Source organism: Mustelus asterias, chromosome 12 (assembly GCF_964213995.1).
Source record: "Mustelus asterias chromosome 12, sMusAst1.hap1.1, whole genome shotgun sequence".
Lineage (NCBI taxonomy): Eukaryota > Metazoa > Chordata > Chondrichthyes > Carcharhiniformes > Triakidae > Mustelus > Mustelus asterias.
Genome location: NC_135812.1, coordinates 68,689,139 through 68,705,429, shown reverse-complemented (window position 1 = coordinate 68,705,429; position 16,291 = coordinate 68,689,139). Strand labels below are relative to the sequence as shown.

Genomic DNA, 16,291 nt, shown 5'->3' with positions numbered 1-16,291 from the left:
TCATTTCTCTGGCTGTCTCCAAAACAGTTGGGCGACAGTGTATAAAGTGGTCTGATGCTCAGAATGGTATTGAGGCTATTAAATTGTTAAGCACCATCGACCATATCCACTTCTTGAATCACAGTTGGTTGAGTAGAATCACAATGACAGAAAGCAAATTAAGCTGGAGCTGAATGTTGTAACCATCGACATCAGCAGAGAAACAACGCATTGAACATTAGAAACCAACTAAGTTAGAAACCAAGGCCTTTGTTCACAGTCCATTTTTTGGCCTTCCTAGGAGATTCTGTGGTTAGGCAATGCATTTTCTTATTATTTGATTTATTATTGTCACATATAGTGAAAAGTATTGTTTCTTGCGTGCTATGCTGACAAAGCATACCGTTCATAGAGTACATAGGGGAGAAAGAAACAAGAGAGTGCAGAATGTAGTGTTACAGTCATAGCTAGGGTGTAGAGAAAGATCAACTTAATATGAGATAGGTCCATTCAAAAGTCTGATAGATTCTTGAGTTGGTTGGTATGTTTCCTCAGACTTTTGTACCTTTTTCCCGGTGGAAGAAGGTGGAAGAGAGTATGTTTGGGGTGAATGGGATCAAATGTTATGGGGAGAAAGCAGGATTAGGAAATTTAGTTGGGCAATCAGCCATGATCGTGATGAATGGTAGAGCAGCCTCGAAGGGCCAAATGGCTTCCTCCTGCTCCTATCTTCGATGTTTCTACGTCCGCTGTGCGTGGGATCCTTGATTATGCTGGCTGCTTTGCTGAGTCAGCGGGAAGTGTAGACAATGGATGGGAGACTGGTTTGAGTGATGGACTGGACTATATGCACAACCCTTGGTAGTTTCTTATGGTTTTGGTCAGAGCAGGAGCCATACCAAGCTGTGATACATCCAGAAAGTCATGTCTGCACCATATCTGAATAGGGCAAACATGATGGGGTTTTCCCCCTTTTCTTGTCATATGCTTGCACCATAAGTAAACGAAAATGAGCTGGTATGTTACAGCTCGTTCAGAGAGTCTGGGTTGCTGTGACAATATGCACTTCTACATGCATGTTGTAGTCTAGAGCTATGGATAGTGACGTTAAGAGGCTCCAACTTCCTTTCCATCACATGGCTGACCAGGAATCTCTCCCACTCTTACTTACTGCCATTGACATGTGTTGGCAGAATTTGTAGGTTAATACTCAACCTGTTTGGCCATGTTATGAACACACCTTCCTTGACCATTAAGTCCTGGAGTGGGATTGGACTCAGAGCCTCTGGCCCAGAAGCAGGGACTCTACCCACAGCGCCCCAAGACCTTCTCCAACAGAAAGTACCATAAATTAAGGATGGCTCAAAAAAACAAAATATTTTCACAAGTACAACTGGCAAGAGATTGTGTTGTTAATGACTGATAACATGGATGAGTATTACCAGTGACCATAAAGAAACAAATCAAACACTAACAATCAAACATCTTTGACATGTGTAGGAAAAGTCAAACTTGCAAAACCTCTCTAATTATAAAGCATCATTGTGTAGAGGTGGAGAAATTGTTTAAAAGGTTTATTTATTAGTCACAAGTAGGCTTACGTTCACACTGCAATGAAGTTAATGTGAAAATCCCCTAGTCGCCACACTCCGGCGCCTGTTCAGGTACACTGAGGGAGAATTTAGCATGGCCAATGCACCAAACCCAAAAAAATCCAATTGGGTTTATGCAACCCAATTGGAGATTAACCATAAGCAATTCATTAATTAAAATAAATCTTCATCTTTACAGCTCACGTCTTAAAACTGCTGCAATGCACGATATATGTTTTTGCAAAGAACTTCCTGATAATGAACAGAGTCTGCTACTTACTGATCCAAGAGTTCCATCATCTCCTCATACTTCTGAATCATTTGCTTGCCTTCAGACGAGTCCATACACCTGTGGAAATTTACACTCATGAACAAAGTTAACAACATTCACAAAGCATTTCCAATTTTTGCTCTGCATTCCCAGACTCAATACAAAAAGTTTATTTCCACCAAACATAAAGTACATGAGAACCCCAATTAATCTGAGTGTGTATCTTATATCTCAAAATCATGGGCCAGAATACATTAGTGCAGGTATATTACACATTATCTATTGTTCACACCGAGGCCAATAAGAGATTATAAGATATAGGAGCAGAGTTAGGCCATTTGGCCCATCAAGGCTGCTCTGCCATTCAATCATGGCTAAGTTTCTCAACCCCATTCTCCCACCTTTTCCCCGTGACCTTTGATCTCCTTACCAATCAAGAACCTATCTACCTCTGTCTTAAATATACTCAATGACTTGGCCTCCACAGCCTTCTGTGCCAATGAATTCCATAGATTCACCACCCTCTGGCTGAAGAAATTCCTCCTCACCTCAGTTCTAAAGGGTCGTCCCTTTACTCTGAGGCTGTGCCCTCGGATCCTAGTATCTCTTACTAATGAAAAGATCTTCCCCACGTCCCCTTTCAGTATTCAATCAGATCCCCCCTCATCCTTCTAAACTCCAGAGTGGAGGTAGAACTCCCCATTCACATGAAGTCTGATTCCAGTTCACCACCAGGGAGAGGGAAGAGGAAAAGTTTCTTTTTATTTATATTGGGCAGCATCATGCGGCTCAGAAGCTATTCAAATTGCTTTGCAACAAAGAAATAAGGCTCAAATGCAATGACTCATCACAAATGCAAATGCTGCAGCAATTTTGTGTAGAGTAAGATACCCTAAACAGCACTAAACCATATAATGTTAGTGCACTAAGTAGGCTGCAGAGTCCATCATGCCTATACTGGTTCGCCAAAAACCCTATCTCTTTGTGTAATGATGCACAAACTTTTGTCAGAAACACAAAGGGTATTTGTTAATAAGGAGGCCAGCAGTCCGCAGCTGCCCCAATCCCTACACACCTTCAAAATATCTCTGGCAAAGAGAGGGCTCCACCCCCTGGGGTGATTACCCCAATTGGGCCTGAGAGTGGTGGCCAAGTATTTGGTATTATTAATCCAGAAACTCAACTAAAGTTCTGGGGATCCAAGTTCGAATCCTGCCACGGCAGATGGTGGAATTTGAATTCAATAAAAACGATCTGGAATTAAGAATCTACTGATGACCATGAAACCATTGTCGATTGTCGGAAAAACCCATCTGATTCACGAATGTCCTTTAGGGAAGGAAATCTGCCATCCTTACCTGGTCTGGCCTACATCTGACTCCACAGCCACAGCAATGTGGTTGATTCTCAACTGCCTTCAGTCAACTTGGGCTGGGTAATAAATGCTGGTCAGCCAGTGATGCCCATGTCCCATCAATGAATTTTAAAAATGCTAGGCACAGGGTGGCGTTCCGACAGGCCTGGGGAAATGGGGGAGGAAAATCGTTGCGGGTGGGTGTCTGGCAGGTCATAGGGGATAGGGAGTGCGCCAGGCCCAGAGTTAGGCTGGTTCCGCAAAGCCCCCACCCCCGCCACCGGCCCCTTCACTGATATCATCAGCAACCTCCCAACACAATAGTAGATTTTCTTCCAGAGGAGTTTCACCTGCCTCCAACCTCATTCCAATTAATTCACAATGGCAGCAACAGCTGGGTTTGCACGTACAGGGGAGCTCAAGGATCCATGAGTTTGTGAAGCTTCTGGGGGAAATGCTTCCCCTCACTACATGGTATTGGTATGTGTTTGGCACATCTCTGAGAGAACTCTCTCCACTTTTTTTTGAATAGTATCTTGGGATCTTCAATATCATTTTTGAGCAAGCAGGGAGGAAGTTACTTCAATATTTCACTGTAAGGATAGCATTCTCATACAACTGCATTCATCAGTTCATGCTCAAGGGGCTGAATCACCCATTCTTGCTCTATTCTAATTCTTATCAGTCATTTGCAGGCTATTTGCTCTAATCCCCGAATGAGGCTTTCACCCATAACACCATGATGAACCAAGTCACGCAGCCTACCAAAGTATAAAATACAGGCAGGGGAGGACTAATGGACCTGCAAATCTACAATATTTAGGAGTGTCATAGGTGAATTCTTCTTTATAAAATAGTACACATTTTATGAGTGGCACGATGGCGTACTGGTCAGCACTGCTGCCTCACAGCATCAGGGACCCAGGTTCAATTCTGGCCTTGGGTAACTGTCTGTGTGAAGTTTGCATGTTCTCCCCATGTCTATGTGGGTTTTCTCTGGGTGCTCCAGTTTCCTCCCTGAGTACAAGGATGTACCGGTTAGGTGGATTGGCCATGCTAAATTGCCCCTTAGTGTCAGGGAGATTAGCAGGTAAATACATGGGGTTGTGAGGATAAGGGATGGGTGGGATTGTGGTCGGTGCAGATTTGATGGGTCAAATGGCCTCCTTCTGCACTGTAGTGATTCTATGATAGTATAACACAGTCCCAAAAGTTTAAAGGAAGAGATGGTTTGCTTTTTTCCCCCTTTGCTCAGTTGGGTCTCCCAGTAAAGTACTGCATGCAAAGTCAAGATGGTAAGCAAGCTGCCAGGCCTTTACTGAGACAATAACGATGCCAGTGTGCAGGAACAATCCAGGGATGAATCTCTCTCAGACTCTTCCTCCTGGTGGGAGAGTATCTGATCTCTAATCAGCACATACACTGGTTTAGGCACATTAGAAACTCAGGAACAATGGTGTTGAGGAATGTCAGTGTTGCAAAACCACCTTGCACCACTTCAAGATGATGCCCACCTTCACCTGTGCTCAAATTTCACCTGTTCTCAAATTTCATCAAAGCCAGAAATCTTTACTTGTCTCTCTATTCTTCAAAGAGAAAAAAAATGGCATTTGGTCAGGGACAAAGGACAGCATTTAGTACAGGTACAGAGAGGCTCAGAACTTTCTCAGAATTATGCCTATTGTACTGGGCTGGATACTTACGGGTGTGTGATATTCCTGAAGTTATTAAATGGCACCTGGATTCGTTGCCTTAATTCCAAAGCCCAGCGTAACCCTCCCCCGACAACTGGCATGTTCTTGTTCACAGGGGTGCAACCTACAAAACAGAAGACAGGGTCCTAATCAGCAAATGCAATAATTAATTTATTTTTAATATAAAGTGTAACAGTGCTTGAAGAAAAGTTTAAAATAATTCTACAAACATAGCTATGTACATCAACAGTGTATTGTGAGAACATTCTCCTTGTGTTACCGCATGTCTTGTTTGCAAATGGGCGATTTTGCGTAGAATAAATGAAGCAAGGAATAGAAAAGGTGCTGTCATTCAGCTGAGGAAATCAATTCAAACCAGTTGGAAATTTCAACCAGACATAATTGGTCTCAACTGGATGCAGCCGAAATGACTGGTAATAATAACCGGGATTTCTGCATGTCCAGTTTCCACCAGTATTTTGCCAGATGCCCTTAACTGGAAATCTTACAGCTCACCCTCATGTCTGTTGCTGGACCGTTCCTTTCTACTGTGGTGAGATTCGAGCCTGGAACCCGAGAGCATTGCCCTAGGTTTGTGGATTACCAGGACAGTCTCCTACACCAATAGGCCACGGGAGAAACAGTTTTCAAACAGCATGCTCACCTGAAGATAGATAAATCTCCTTGGCCAAAACAGGGATCGAACCTGCGACTGTGATGTTATTAGGACCACTCTCGAGTGATGTGAGCTAAACCCACTTGCCTATTTGCTACGTCAGCTGCTTCAACTGCGGAGAGATGGTTCATGGGGAGGCTGCAAGCTTTCGCACTTTCCTGTGTGCGGGGTGAACTGATTCCAATTCATGAACCTCCCTTAGCCATTAGGGAAGCCACTGGCAGTGAGCTAACTGTCACAAATAGTGACTGTAAAATCACTGCACATGAAGATGCTTGGGGCAGATTCAAGTACACAAACGTTCATCCCCAGTGCAACAATCTTTTCTGTTACTTTTTCTCAGTCAAAGCAGCATTTAGATTTGAACATGGTAAAGAAGTTCTCCAACCTATCTTATCCTTTATATTAAATTAAAACATTTCCACAGAAATAGCAGCAATGTTTCATGAGGAGACATCACCCCAGGTTGCAAAATAGCTGAAAAAAACCCTGCCATGTATATCACAGTGGAATGCCACTCACCTCACCATCTTCTGTTTGTAAATATAAAAGGGGTTAAGAAGGAGAATGCAAGAGTTTGTGACGCATTCTAACCATTGTTAGAAACATCTTAGCACAATGGATTTGAGGCACTGCAGGGACATTCTACAGCTGATTTTCCTTTGTGCTTGTTTTCTTTCCTTTTTGTCTCTTCCTCGAGATTAAAATGAGAACATGGCTTAATTTATCAAGTTTTTTCAAGAAGTCCAGAATGCAGCCTTTATTATAGGATTTACCAGCATCATTCACTCTGAGTCACCGGTGTGGTGAACCACTGTAGTTGTCTGTTTATGCGATAGTTTATGTGATATGCCTGGACACGCCCCTGCTGCCTCAATCCGGGGCTCCGCCCTCCTCGGGGTATAAAGGTGGCTGCTCTCCGCCCCTTTTGCCTCAGTTCGGATTAGCTATCGGTTCGGGAGTGCTCCAGTTCTTTGTTAATAAAAGCCTCTTGTTTCGCAACAACGAGTCTTTGTGTAATCAATGGTGCATCAATTTTATTAACAAAAATTTTGGGATGGAGCAACTCCTGAAACCTGACAAATTGGACTTGGATCCGCAGGCTGTTGGGGGCTCAAACTCTTTTAATCACTGGCTGCGCTGTTTTGAGACGTTCATCGCCTCCTCCTCCTCCGTCGTCGTAACTGACATCAACAAACTACATGTGCTCCACGCCCACGTCAGCGCTCACGTCTTCGTGCTGATCCGAGACGCAGAAACTTACCAGGAGGCAATCGATCTCCTCAAGAGCCAGTAGAACCGGCAGCCGAATGAGGTCTACGTCAGGCATCTGCTGGCCACTCGCAGACAGCAGCCCGGGGAATTGACTGAACAATTCCTGCGCGAACTGCGTGCACTCGGCAGAGCCTGCAACTGCAAGGCCGTTTCAGCCGCCCAAAACGCCGATGACCTGATCAGAGATGCCTTTGTCGCGGGCATCAGGTCGACCTATATCCGGCAGCGTCTGCTGGAACAAGGTGGGCTGGACCTGAAGAAAACTGTGGAGCTTGCCGGCTCGCTGGAGGTGGCTTTCCGGAACCTCGAGGCCTACACCCCCGACCACGAGGGCGCACCGTGGACACCGCGACCGCAGCCATCTCTGTACCCGGGAGGGCCACAAACCTACGCCACGCCCCGTCCCGACCCCAAACTGACCACTGTGGCAGTCTCCGGAGGCCCGAGGTGCTACTTCTGCGGCCTGGAGAAGCACCCACGAAGACGCGATCTGCTCTGGCTGCGGTAAGAAGGGTCATTACCTGAACGTTTGCAGGGCAAAATCAGCCCCCAGGCCCAGCAGCGCCGCGTGCGATCCACGCAAGGCACTGTCTTCGACGCCATCGACCTGGTGCAATCCGCAGGTGCTGCCATCTTGGACGCCATCAGCCACGTGCGACCCACGGGAGCCGCCATCTTGGGTGACGTCAGCCGAGTCACGGGGGCCGCCATTTTGGGAACCGTCCACCACATCGCCTAATCTGACAGTGGCCTCGGTCACGTTGGACCAGTCCAGGCCTCACCAACTCGCCTGGTCGATGATGGACATCAAGGTAAACGGCCACACTAGTAACTGCTTATTTGACAGTGGGAGTATGGAGAGTTTTATCCACCCTAACACGGTGAGGCACTACGCACTGCCAGTACTGCCAATGCAGCAATCAATCTCCATGGCTTCGACGTCCCGGTCGGTGAATGTCCTCGGCTACGGTGTAGCAACTCTGACTGTACATGGCACGGTGTACGAGAAGTGCAGGCTCCTCGTGCTGCCACAACTCTGCGCTGCCGTACTACTGGGACTAGATTTCATGTGTCACCTTGGGAGCGTCACCATGGTGTATAATGGGCCTTTTTCCCCCAATCTCCACCCAAACTCCACAGCTATCAGACCAGCCACCACGTACCACCTGTGGTCTCTTGACCCTTAAAGTTGCCCCTCCCTCGCTCTTTGAACACCTCACCCCCAACTGCAAGCCCATTGCCACCAAAAGCAGACGGTACAGCGCTGGAGATAGAGCGTTTATCAAGTCCAAGGTGCGATACCTCCTGGGTGAGGGGATCATTGAGGTCAGTACCAGCCCCTGGAGAGCCCAAGTGGTGGTTGTTAAGACTGGGGAGAAACTTTGCATGGTTATTGACTACAGTCAGACCATCAACTGGTACATGCAGCTGGACGCGTATCCCCTTCCCCGCATCTCTGACATGGTCAATCAGATTGCACGATATCGGGTGTTCTCCACCATTGATTTGAAGTCTGCATACCACCAGCTCCCTATCCGCCTGGAAGACCGCCAATACACTGCCTTCGAGGCGGATGGCCGTCTCTATCACTTCCTTCGGGTCCCCTTCGGCGTCACCAACGGGGTATCGGTTTTCCAGCGTGAGATGGACCGAATGGTAGACCAGAACGGGCTGCGGGCCACCTTCCCGTACCTGAATAACATCACCATCTGCGGCCATGATCAGCAGGACCACGACGCCAACCTCCAAAAATTTATCCACACTGCGGCACTCCTCAACCTGACCTTTAATAAGGAGAAGTGCATATTCTGCACGCGCTGCCTCGCCATCCTTGGTTGTGTTGTGGAGAACGGGGTCATCGGCCCCGATCCCGACCGCATACGCCCCTCCTAGAAGTTCCCCTCCCCACCGCCCTCAAAGCACTGAGGAGATGCCTAGGCTTCTTCTCATACCATGCCCAGTGGGTTCCCAATTATGCGGACAAAGCCCGTCCGCTCATCAAATCCGCATCTTTTCCCCTAGCGGCGGAGGCTCGGCTGGCCTTTGACCGCATCAAAGCGGATATCGCGAAGGCCACGCTGTAGACGTATCCACCCCATTCCAGGTGGAGAGCGATGCGTCTGACTTTGCCCTAGCCGCCACTCTTAACCAGGCGGGAAGACCCGTGGCCTTCTTCTCGTGCACCCTCCAGGGCCCTGAAATTCGACACTCCTCTGTCGAAAAAGAGGCACAAGCCATCGTGGAGGCGGTGCGGCACTAGCGCCACTACTTAGCTGGCAAACAGTTCACCCTGCTCACGGACCAACGGTCTGTTGCCTTTATGTTCAGTAATGCGCAGCGGGGCAAAACAAGAACGATAAGATTTTGAGGTGGAGGATCGAGCTCTCCACCTACAATTACGACATTTTATGCCGGCCTGGGAAGCTCAATGAGCCCCCAGACGCCCTGTCCCGGGGGACCTGTGCCAGCGCGAACCTAGACCGGTTACAGACTCTCCACGATTACCTCTGCCACCCGGGGGTTACCAGGTTCTTCCACTTCATCAAGGCCCGGAACCTGCCCTATTCCATTGAGGAAGTCAGGTCTGTAACAAGGCACTGCCAAGTCTCCGCGGAGTGCAAGCTGCACTTCTATCGGCCAGACAGAGCGCACCTCATCAAAGCCACCCGCCCTTTCGAATGCCTGAGCATTGACTTCAAAGGCCCTCTCCCCTCCTCTGACCACAACATATACTTCCTCAACGTCGTTGATGAGTATTCGTGGTTCCCCTTTGCTATTCCCTGCCCGGATATGACCTCGGCCACGGTCGTCAGGGCCCTGCACAGCCTCTTCACTCTGTTTGGTTTCCCCAGCTATATTCATAGCGACCAGGGTTCCTCTTTTATGAGTGACAAGCTGCGCCAGTACCTACTCTCCAAAGGCATAGCCTCGAGTAGGACTACCAGCGACAGCCCCAGGGGGAACGGTCAGGTGGAGAGGGAGAATGTGACAGTCTGGAAGGCCGTTTTATTAGCTCTCCGGTCTAAAGGTCTTCCAGTCTCCCGCTGGCAAGAGGTCCTCCCTGATGTGCTACACTCAATTAGGTCACTACTGTGCACGGCTACTAACGCCACCCCTCATGAACGAATGTTTGTTTTCCCCAGGAAGTCCTCCTCGGGGACCTCACTACCGTCGTGGCTGACGTCCCCAGGCCCTGTCCTGCTCCGGGAGCACGTGCGGACCCATAAATCGGACCCCCTGGTCAAAACGGTCCGGCTCCTCCACGCCAACCCCCAATACGCCTATGTGGTGTATCACGACAGGCGGGAGGACACGGTCTCCATTCGCGATCTGGCCCCCGCAGGTACTATGTCCCATGGCCCCTCACCCCCAGCTCCCAACGTTGCTCCAGAGTCGCAGCACGCTCATTTAGCCCCCGTGTATGGCACGACTGAGCCCCAGGAGCAGCCTCCACACACCCGGTAGTCTGAAGGCGCTACGGACGGCTTCACCGGTTATGGACTGGCATCTGACTCATCACCGCGGCCTCCTGAACCGGCACCACGGCCGACAGTGCGGCGGTCGCAGCGGCAGATCAAGCCCCCGGAGAGACTGAACTTGTAACTTGAATCAATAACTTGTGACTGTCGTTCCACCACCTCGCCCCCGCCGAACTCTTTTTAAACAGGGGGTGAATGTGGTGAACCACTGTAGTTGTCTGTTTATGTGATAGTTTATGTGATATGCCTGGACACGCCCCTGCTGCCTCAATCCAGGGCTCCGCCCTCCTCTGGGTATAAAGGTGGCTGCTCTCCGCCCCTTTTGCCTCAGTTCGGATTAGCTATCGGTTCGGGAGTGCTCCAGTTCTTTGTTAATAAAAGCCTGTTATTCGGCAACAACGAGTCTTTGCGTAATCAATGGTGCATCAATCGGCACAGACCAGCGATTAAAGTGGGTTTGCTGGGACCATAAAGAGATCTTCTGCACCGAGCGATACATTGAAGCATGAAATGGCCGAAGGGCTATCGGTTTTAGAATGACTCACCGGATTTGAAATCATTTCAAATTGCGAATTCAGTGTGTCCAGTCTTGGGCAGCATGCAATAATGGAATATTTAAACATTTTAAAAATAAATTTGTGCAGGATGTTTTTTAGTCAGGGGGATTAGCAGGGTAAATATGTGGGGTTATGGGAATAGCGCCTGGGTGGGATTACTGTCGGTGCAGGCTTGACGGGCTGAATGGCCTCCTTCTGCACTGTAAAGATTGTATGATTCCGCAAGTTTCTCGCTGTTGGGCAGATAGGAAGGGGAGGAAGTGAATTTTTGGAATGATTAATTAATGTAATTAATTATTTTTTAATTATATGATAATAAATAATAATTTAACTAATTTATTAAATTAAAATAATAAATTAACTTATTATTAAAAATTAAAATTAAAATTATGGAAATACAAAAACTGCTCACAAATGCCCCGCACCACTGCCCAGCTCCCAAAAGGACATTTTCTTCAAAGCTAGTGCATGTAATTTGCACACATTGAGATTCTATGTGCAGGTTCCAGGCTGGTCTCTTGATGTCAAATGATGCAAGTCATACACCAAAGAGCACCATAACTGGCAAAAGGTTTTGTTAACTAAACGAGGTTAGCACTCTGAAATTATCCAAAAGGCAATTGACCATGTGGATGGGGGAAAGTGTAGATTTCTGGGAAGGTTGGGGTGTGTGACTAAAATGGCTTCCTCCTCTTTGTTTCGTAATCTTGGCAGCGAGGGCTACTGTCACCCACCAAAATCTCTGAAAACTATTTATGTTCTTCGAAGAGACAAGATGAAATGTTTTAAACATTTGCTTTGCTGTCAATGACATAATATTTCAAACTGAGCACACTAATGTTCATCATACAATGGAGATCGCAATAAATTTAGGAATGCTTTGTTCCCTCAACTAAAAAAAAATAAATCTGGCTAATGTACACTTATTTTACATTGACAGTCAAGCTAAATTTACACAAAAGCATCCATACAGTATTAAATCATCCTGAGGTTGGCAAAGTCCCACAATGTTTACATAAATAACAAATAAAGACCTCTTCACATCCTAACCAATATCATATTTCTTGCACTGCTTGTTCTCGAAGCCAGTGCTATTTTACAGAACAGCGGTATTCTATCCCGGCACAGCTCCTGATCTGTGAGGCTACTGGTTGGATGGTAAACACCAGACTGAGCTTTCCAGTTCAGCAAGAGGCCAGAGGCTCATGTCACATGACTCCCATCACTCCACCATCTTTTACATAGTACGTGTTTCCATCATTTGGGTTCCACAAACGGTTAAATGCCTATGGCTTAGCAGACAATCCATCTCCTTCTGGCCACCCTGGGGTTACTAAATGCAAACAGCCTTTCTATTGCACTCGTTGAAGTTGACCTGTACAGTCCACAGGTGGTCATTAGTACCTGCTCAGAGATAACGAGGTGCAAGTTTTCCAAAAACTGCTCGCTACTTTCTTTGGTTCAGGGGTCAGACGTGGATTCAGCCATTTTAAAAGTCCTTCTTCAGTTTTTAAATTTTAGCAATAGCAATGAGCATATCTATATATATTTTATAAAAATATACAGTGTGTTAGTCCCTCGCAGCAGAAATACGTTGTGGTGGAGAGTGTTTAAACACATGATTATCTCTCAGGCTTCCCTGACAGCACCTCCCTAACCCTCAACATCTACTATCTAGAAGGACAAAGGCAGTGGATGCATGGGAACATCACTGCCTGCAAGTCCAGCCCCAGATCACACACCATCCTGACTTACTGCATCGTGGCTTCCTCACTGTCACTGGGTCAAAACCCTAGCACTCTCTCATTAGCAGCACTGTGGGACTGCCTTCACCATATGGACTGCAGCATTTCAAGAAGGCAGCTCACCATCACCTTCTCAAGGGAAATTAAGGATAGGCTGGTCTTTCCAGTGACATCCGCATTCCAAGAATGAATAAATTAAAGAAAAAAATCCCTCGACACAAATTTGATTGCTTGCTGATGGTGGGAAATAAAGAGCTGAGGATGGATGCTTCTTTTTTTAATTCATTCGCGGGACATGAGCATCGCTGGCTGGCCAGCATTTATTGCCCATCCTTGCCCATCCAAGGGCAGTTGAGAGTCAACAACATTGCTGTGGCTCTGGAATCACATGTACTCCAGACCAGGTAAGGATGGCAGATTTCCTTCCTGAAAGGACATGAGTGAACCAGTGGAGAAAGAGGCCATTCGGCCCATCGAGACTGCACCGACCACAATCCCACCCAGGCCCTACCCCCATATCCCTACATATTTTACCCGCTAATCCCTCTAATCTACGCATCCCAGGACACTGAGGGGCAATTTTAGCATGGCCAATCAACCTAACCACATCTTTGGACTGTGGGAGGAATCCGGAGCACCCGGAGGAAACCCACGCAGACACGAGGAGAATGTGCAAACTCCACACAGACAGTGACTAAGCTGGGAATCGAACCCTGGTTCCTGGAGCTGTGAGACAGCAGTGCGAACCACTGTGCCACCATGCTAACGACTATGCCACCGTTTAAACATGTGTCAAAGAGAGAGAAGGGTAAAAAAGAGAAGAGAGAAATTAATTGTAAATTTTATTAACTGAAATTCTATACTTCATTCACACTTTCCCTTTTCCATCAGCTTTATAATCAATAAGTTATCAAAGTGACTCTTACCGAATTCCATTGCTTTCTCCATATGTTTGTTATAAATGTGCTTGACATCATCCAGTTCCTTACTGTACATGACAACAAGGCTAGGGTATTTGTCAGACGCATTGACCGCAATTAGAGGTCTCTCGAGGAGGCTACCAAACATATCCAACAACTGGAGAGAGAGCGAGAGAAAGGAAATGTTTCAAAAAACAGACAGTAATGTTTATAAGCACAGCTAAGCTGAACTAGGAGTTGTGTAAGAAAGGCATGTTTTTCAGCAGCTTCACCGTGAGGCAATGTTGTGTCATTAAAAATCTTGAACTATATCTTCAATATCCTGATTCCACCCCCCCCCCCACCCCTTCCTCCTATATCTCTTGGAGCTGAAGAGATCAAGGGATATGGGAGGAAGGGGGATCAGGGTATTGAATTCGGTGATCAGCCATGATCAAGGTGAATGGCGGAGCAGGCTGGAAGGGCCGAATGGCCTGCTCCTGCTTCTAATTTCTAATGTTTCTATGTTTCTTCCCCAGGCAGGTAGGCAATTGTTGCTTGGCCTATATGTCAATCATGAACAACACCACGGCCATCCCTGTACATCTATCACCTGTATAACATCAACACTAAAACAAGTCGCACTGTTTCGGGTATTCGCTAACTGAGCCAAGATGGCCTTCATATAATGGGTCTTTAAAGTTGGTCACATCCTTACTTCAAGTAACTGTCAAGAATTTTGATCAAATGCATAAGATTCTGCGACCAAGTAGTTTTTAAAAATTATTTTCATGGGACCTGGGCGTCGCTGGCAAGGCCAGCATTTGCTGCCCATCCCAAATTGCCCGGGGCCATTTCACAGGGCAGGTCAGAGTCTACCACACTGCTGCGGGTCTGGAGTCACATTTAGGCCACACCAGGTAAGGACGGCAGATTTCCTTCACTGAAGTGCATGAGGGAACCCAGATGAGTTTTACGACAATTGACGATAGTTTCAAGGCACAATTATCGAGACCAGCTTTCAATTCCAGATTTCTATTCATCAATTGAATCATAGAATCATACAGTGCAGAGGAGGCCCTTCGGCCCATCGTGTCTGCGCTGAATGTATTCATTAAGCTTACATTCCACCAGCTAGCGTGGTGGTATTCGAATCCATGCACCCAGAGATTTACCAGTCCAGTTGACTTTACTACTAGGTCAGCATCTAACCATCAACATGGCTTAAATTTGTCTTGGCAAGAAAGTTAGTGGTGAGTTGGCAACCTCTCTTACACGCTGCCCAATTTCTAAAGTTTCGACAAAGGCGAATGTCTACCCCAACGTGTTACATCGGCAAATACTTCTTTACCATCGCAGCTAAAACAGACCTTGAAGGCGTGCTCCAAGGCGGGTGCATCTTCAAAAGCCTGACAGAAAATGGTGGCCAGCCGTCTGTCTATGTCCTCGACTTTCTGCTTCCAAACCAAAAAATCTTTCGCAAATTCCTGTGAGCAAGAAAACTAATTTTTATACACAATCGAATGATCAATGAGTTTCTGCTCAAGGACTTTTCATTCATTTTCTCTGACCGGTTAATCCCCAATCAGACTCGAGACCCAGAGCGGCCACCTGACAACAAAAGTATTCAGCAGAAAAAAAAAAGCAGAAGATGAAAAGAAAAATCTTTGGTTCAAGATTTCCGATTCAATGCGATATTGATGTCCATTCCACTCAGCGCTATCAAAGCAAAAGGATTATACAGCTTCACATCTCTGAGATTTTAACATATCCCACTTAGAAATGTTGAAACATTGATTTTTCTTTGACAAAAAAAAATTGATCGAGTTCATTGAAAATGTATTTACATATGTACTTGTATTTCCCAAACCACCAGCTTCTCAGATTCACATATCATGCATGACAATCTTTGAGAATGTTTTCACTACTGTAGATCATTCAATAGTCTTAACTATAATGAAAATTGATTTTTGTTGATGCTTCACAGGTCTTATCAGGAGCTCTGGTGTTGCCCTGTGTTGTGTCCCTCTGCCTCTCAGCCAGAAGTTCTAGTTTCAGCTTCCACCCCCAGTACTTAATGGCTACGCATAATGTGGCCAAAACAGGTCGATTACCAACCTGTAAACCCTCTCATTGTGCCAGTGGCAGGCAGTGAGAGCAGGAAAGGCCCCTGGTCAGCCATCGTTGATGTGGTAGAATCACAGAATCCCTCTTGTGCACATGGAGGCCATTTGGCCCATCGGGTCTGCACCAACTCTCTGACAGAGCATCCCACCCAGGCCCTATCCCTGCAACTTAACAAAATTACCCACTAAACCTCCATCCTACACATCTTGGGACACTAAGGGGCAATTTAGCACAGCCAATCCGCCTAACCTGCATATCTTTGGAGTGTGGGAGGAAAGTGGAGCACCTGGAGTAAACACACGCAGAAATGGGGCGAACATGCAAACTCCACACAGACAGTGACCTAAGGCCGAAATCGAATCTGGGTCCCAGGCACTGTGAGGCAGCAGTGCTAACCACTGTGCCACTATGCTGCCCCTCAATAAATAGCATCTGGAAAAAGGCTAGTGATCTCTTGCAATACATGTGCTTTGTCTGCCCCATGCGCCACTACATAGAGGAAAACCTAAGGGTGAATTCCCCTGTCCGTCACAACAGGTTTGGTGATGGGTGCAAGCAGAGAACCTAATGTGAGCGAGAAGGTCAGAAATCCACCAGTGTAAAATCCTGTTGCAATTCTCTCAATGGCGGGTTAATGGCGTGT

General features: G+C 46.8%; 1 protein-coding gene across 1 annotated transcript in view; it reads right to left on the bottom strand.

Moving 5' to 3' along the window:
* dnah9 (dynein, axonemal, heavy chain 9) overlaps positions 1-16,291 on the bottom strand; it is a 591,107-nt gene that overhangs the window by 536,924 nt on the left and 37,892 nt on the right. Inside the window, exons 8-11 of the mRNA XM_078225415.1 lie at positions 14,892-15,008; positions 13,549-13,699; positions 4,900-5,014; positions 1,852-1,920 (exon numbers count right to left, since the gene is read on the bottom strand). Coding sequence (XP_078081541.1) covers positions 1,852-1,920; positions 4,900-5,014; positions 13,549-13,699; positions 14,892-15,008 — 452 coding nt within the window. The remainder of the gene's footprint in view (positions 1-1,851; positions 1,921-4,899; positions 5,015-13,548; positions 13,700-14,891; positions 15,009-16,291) is intronic.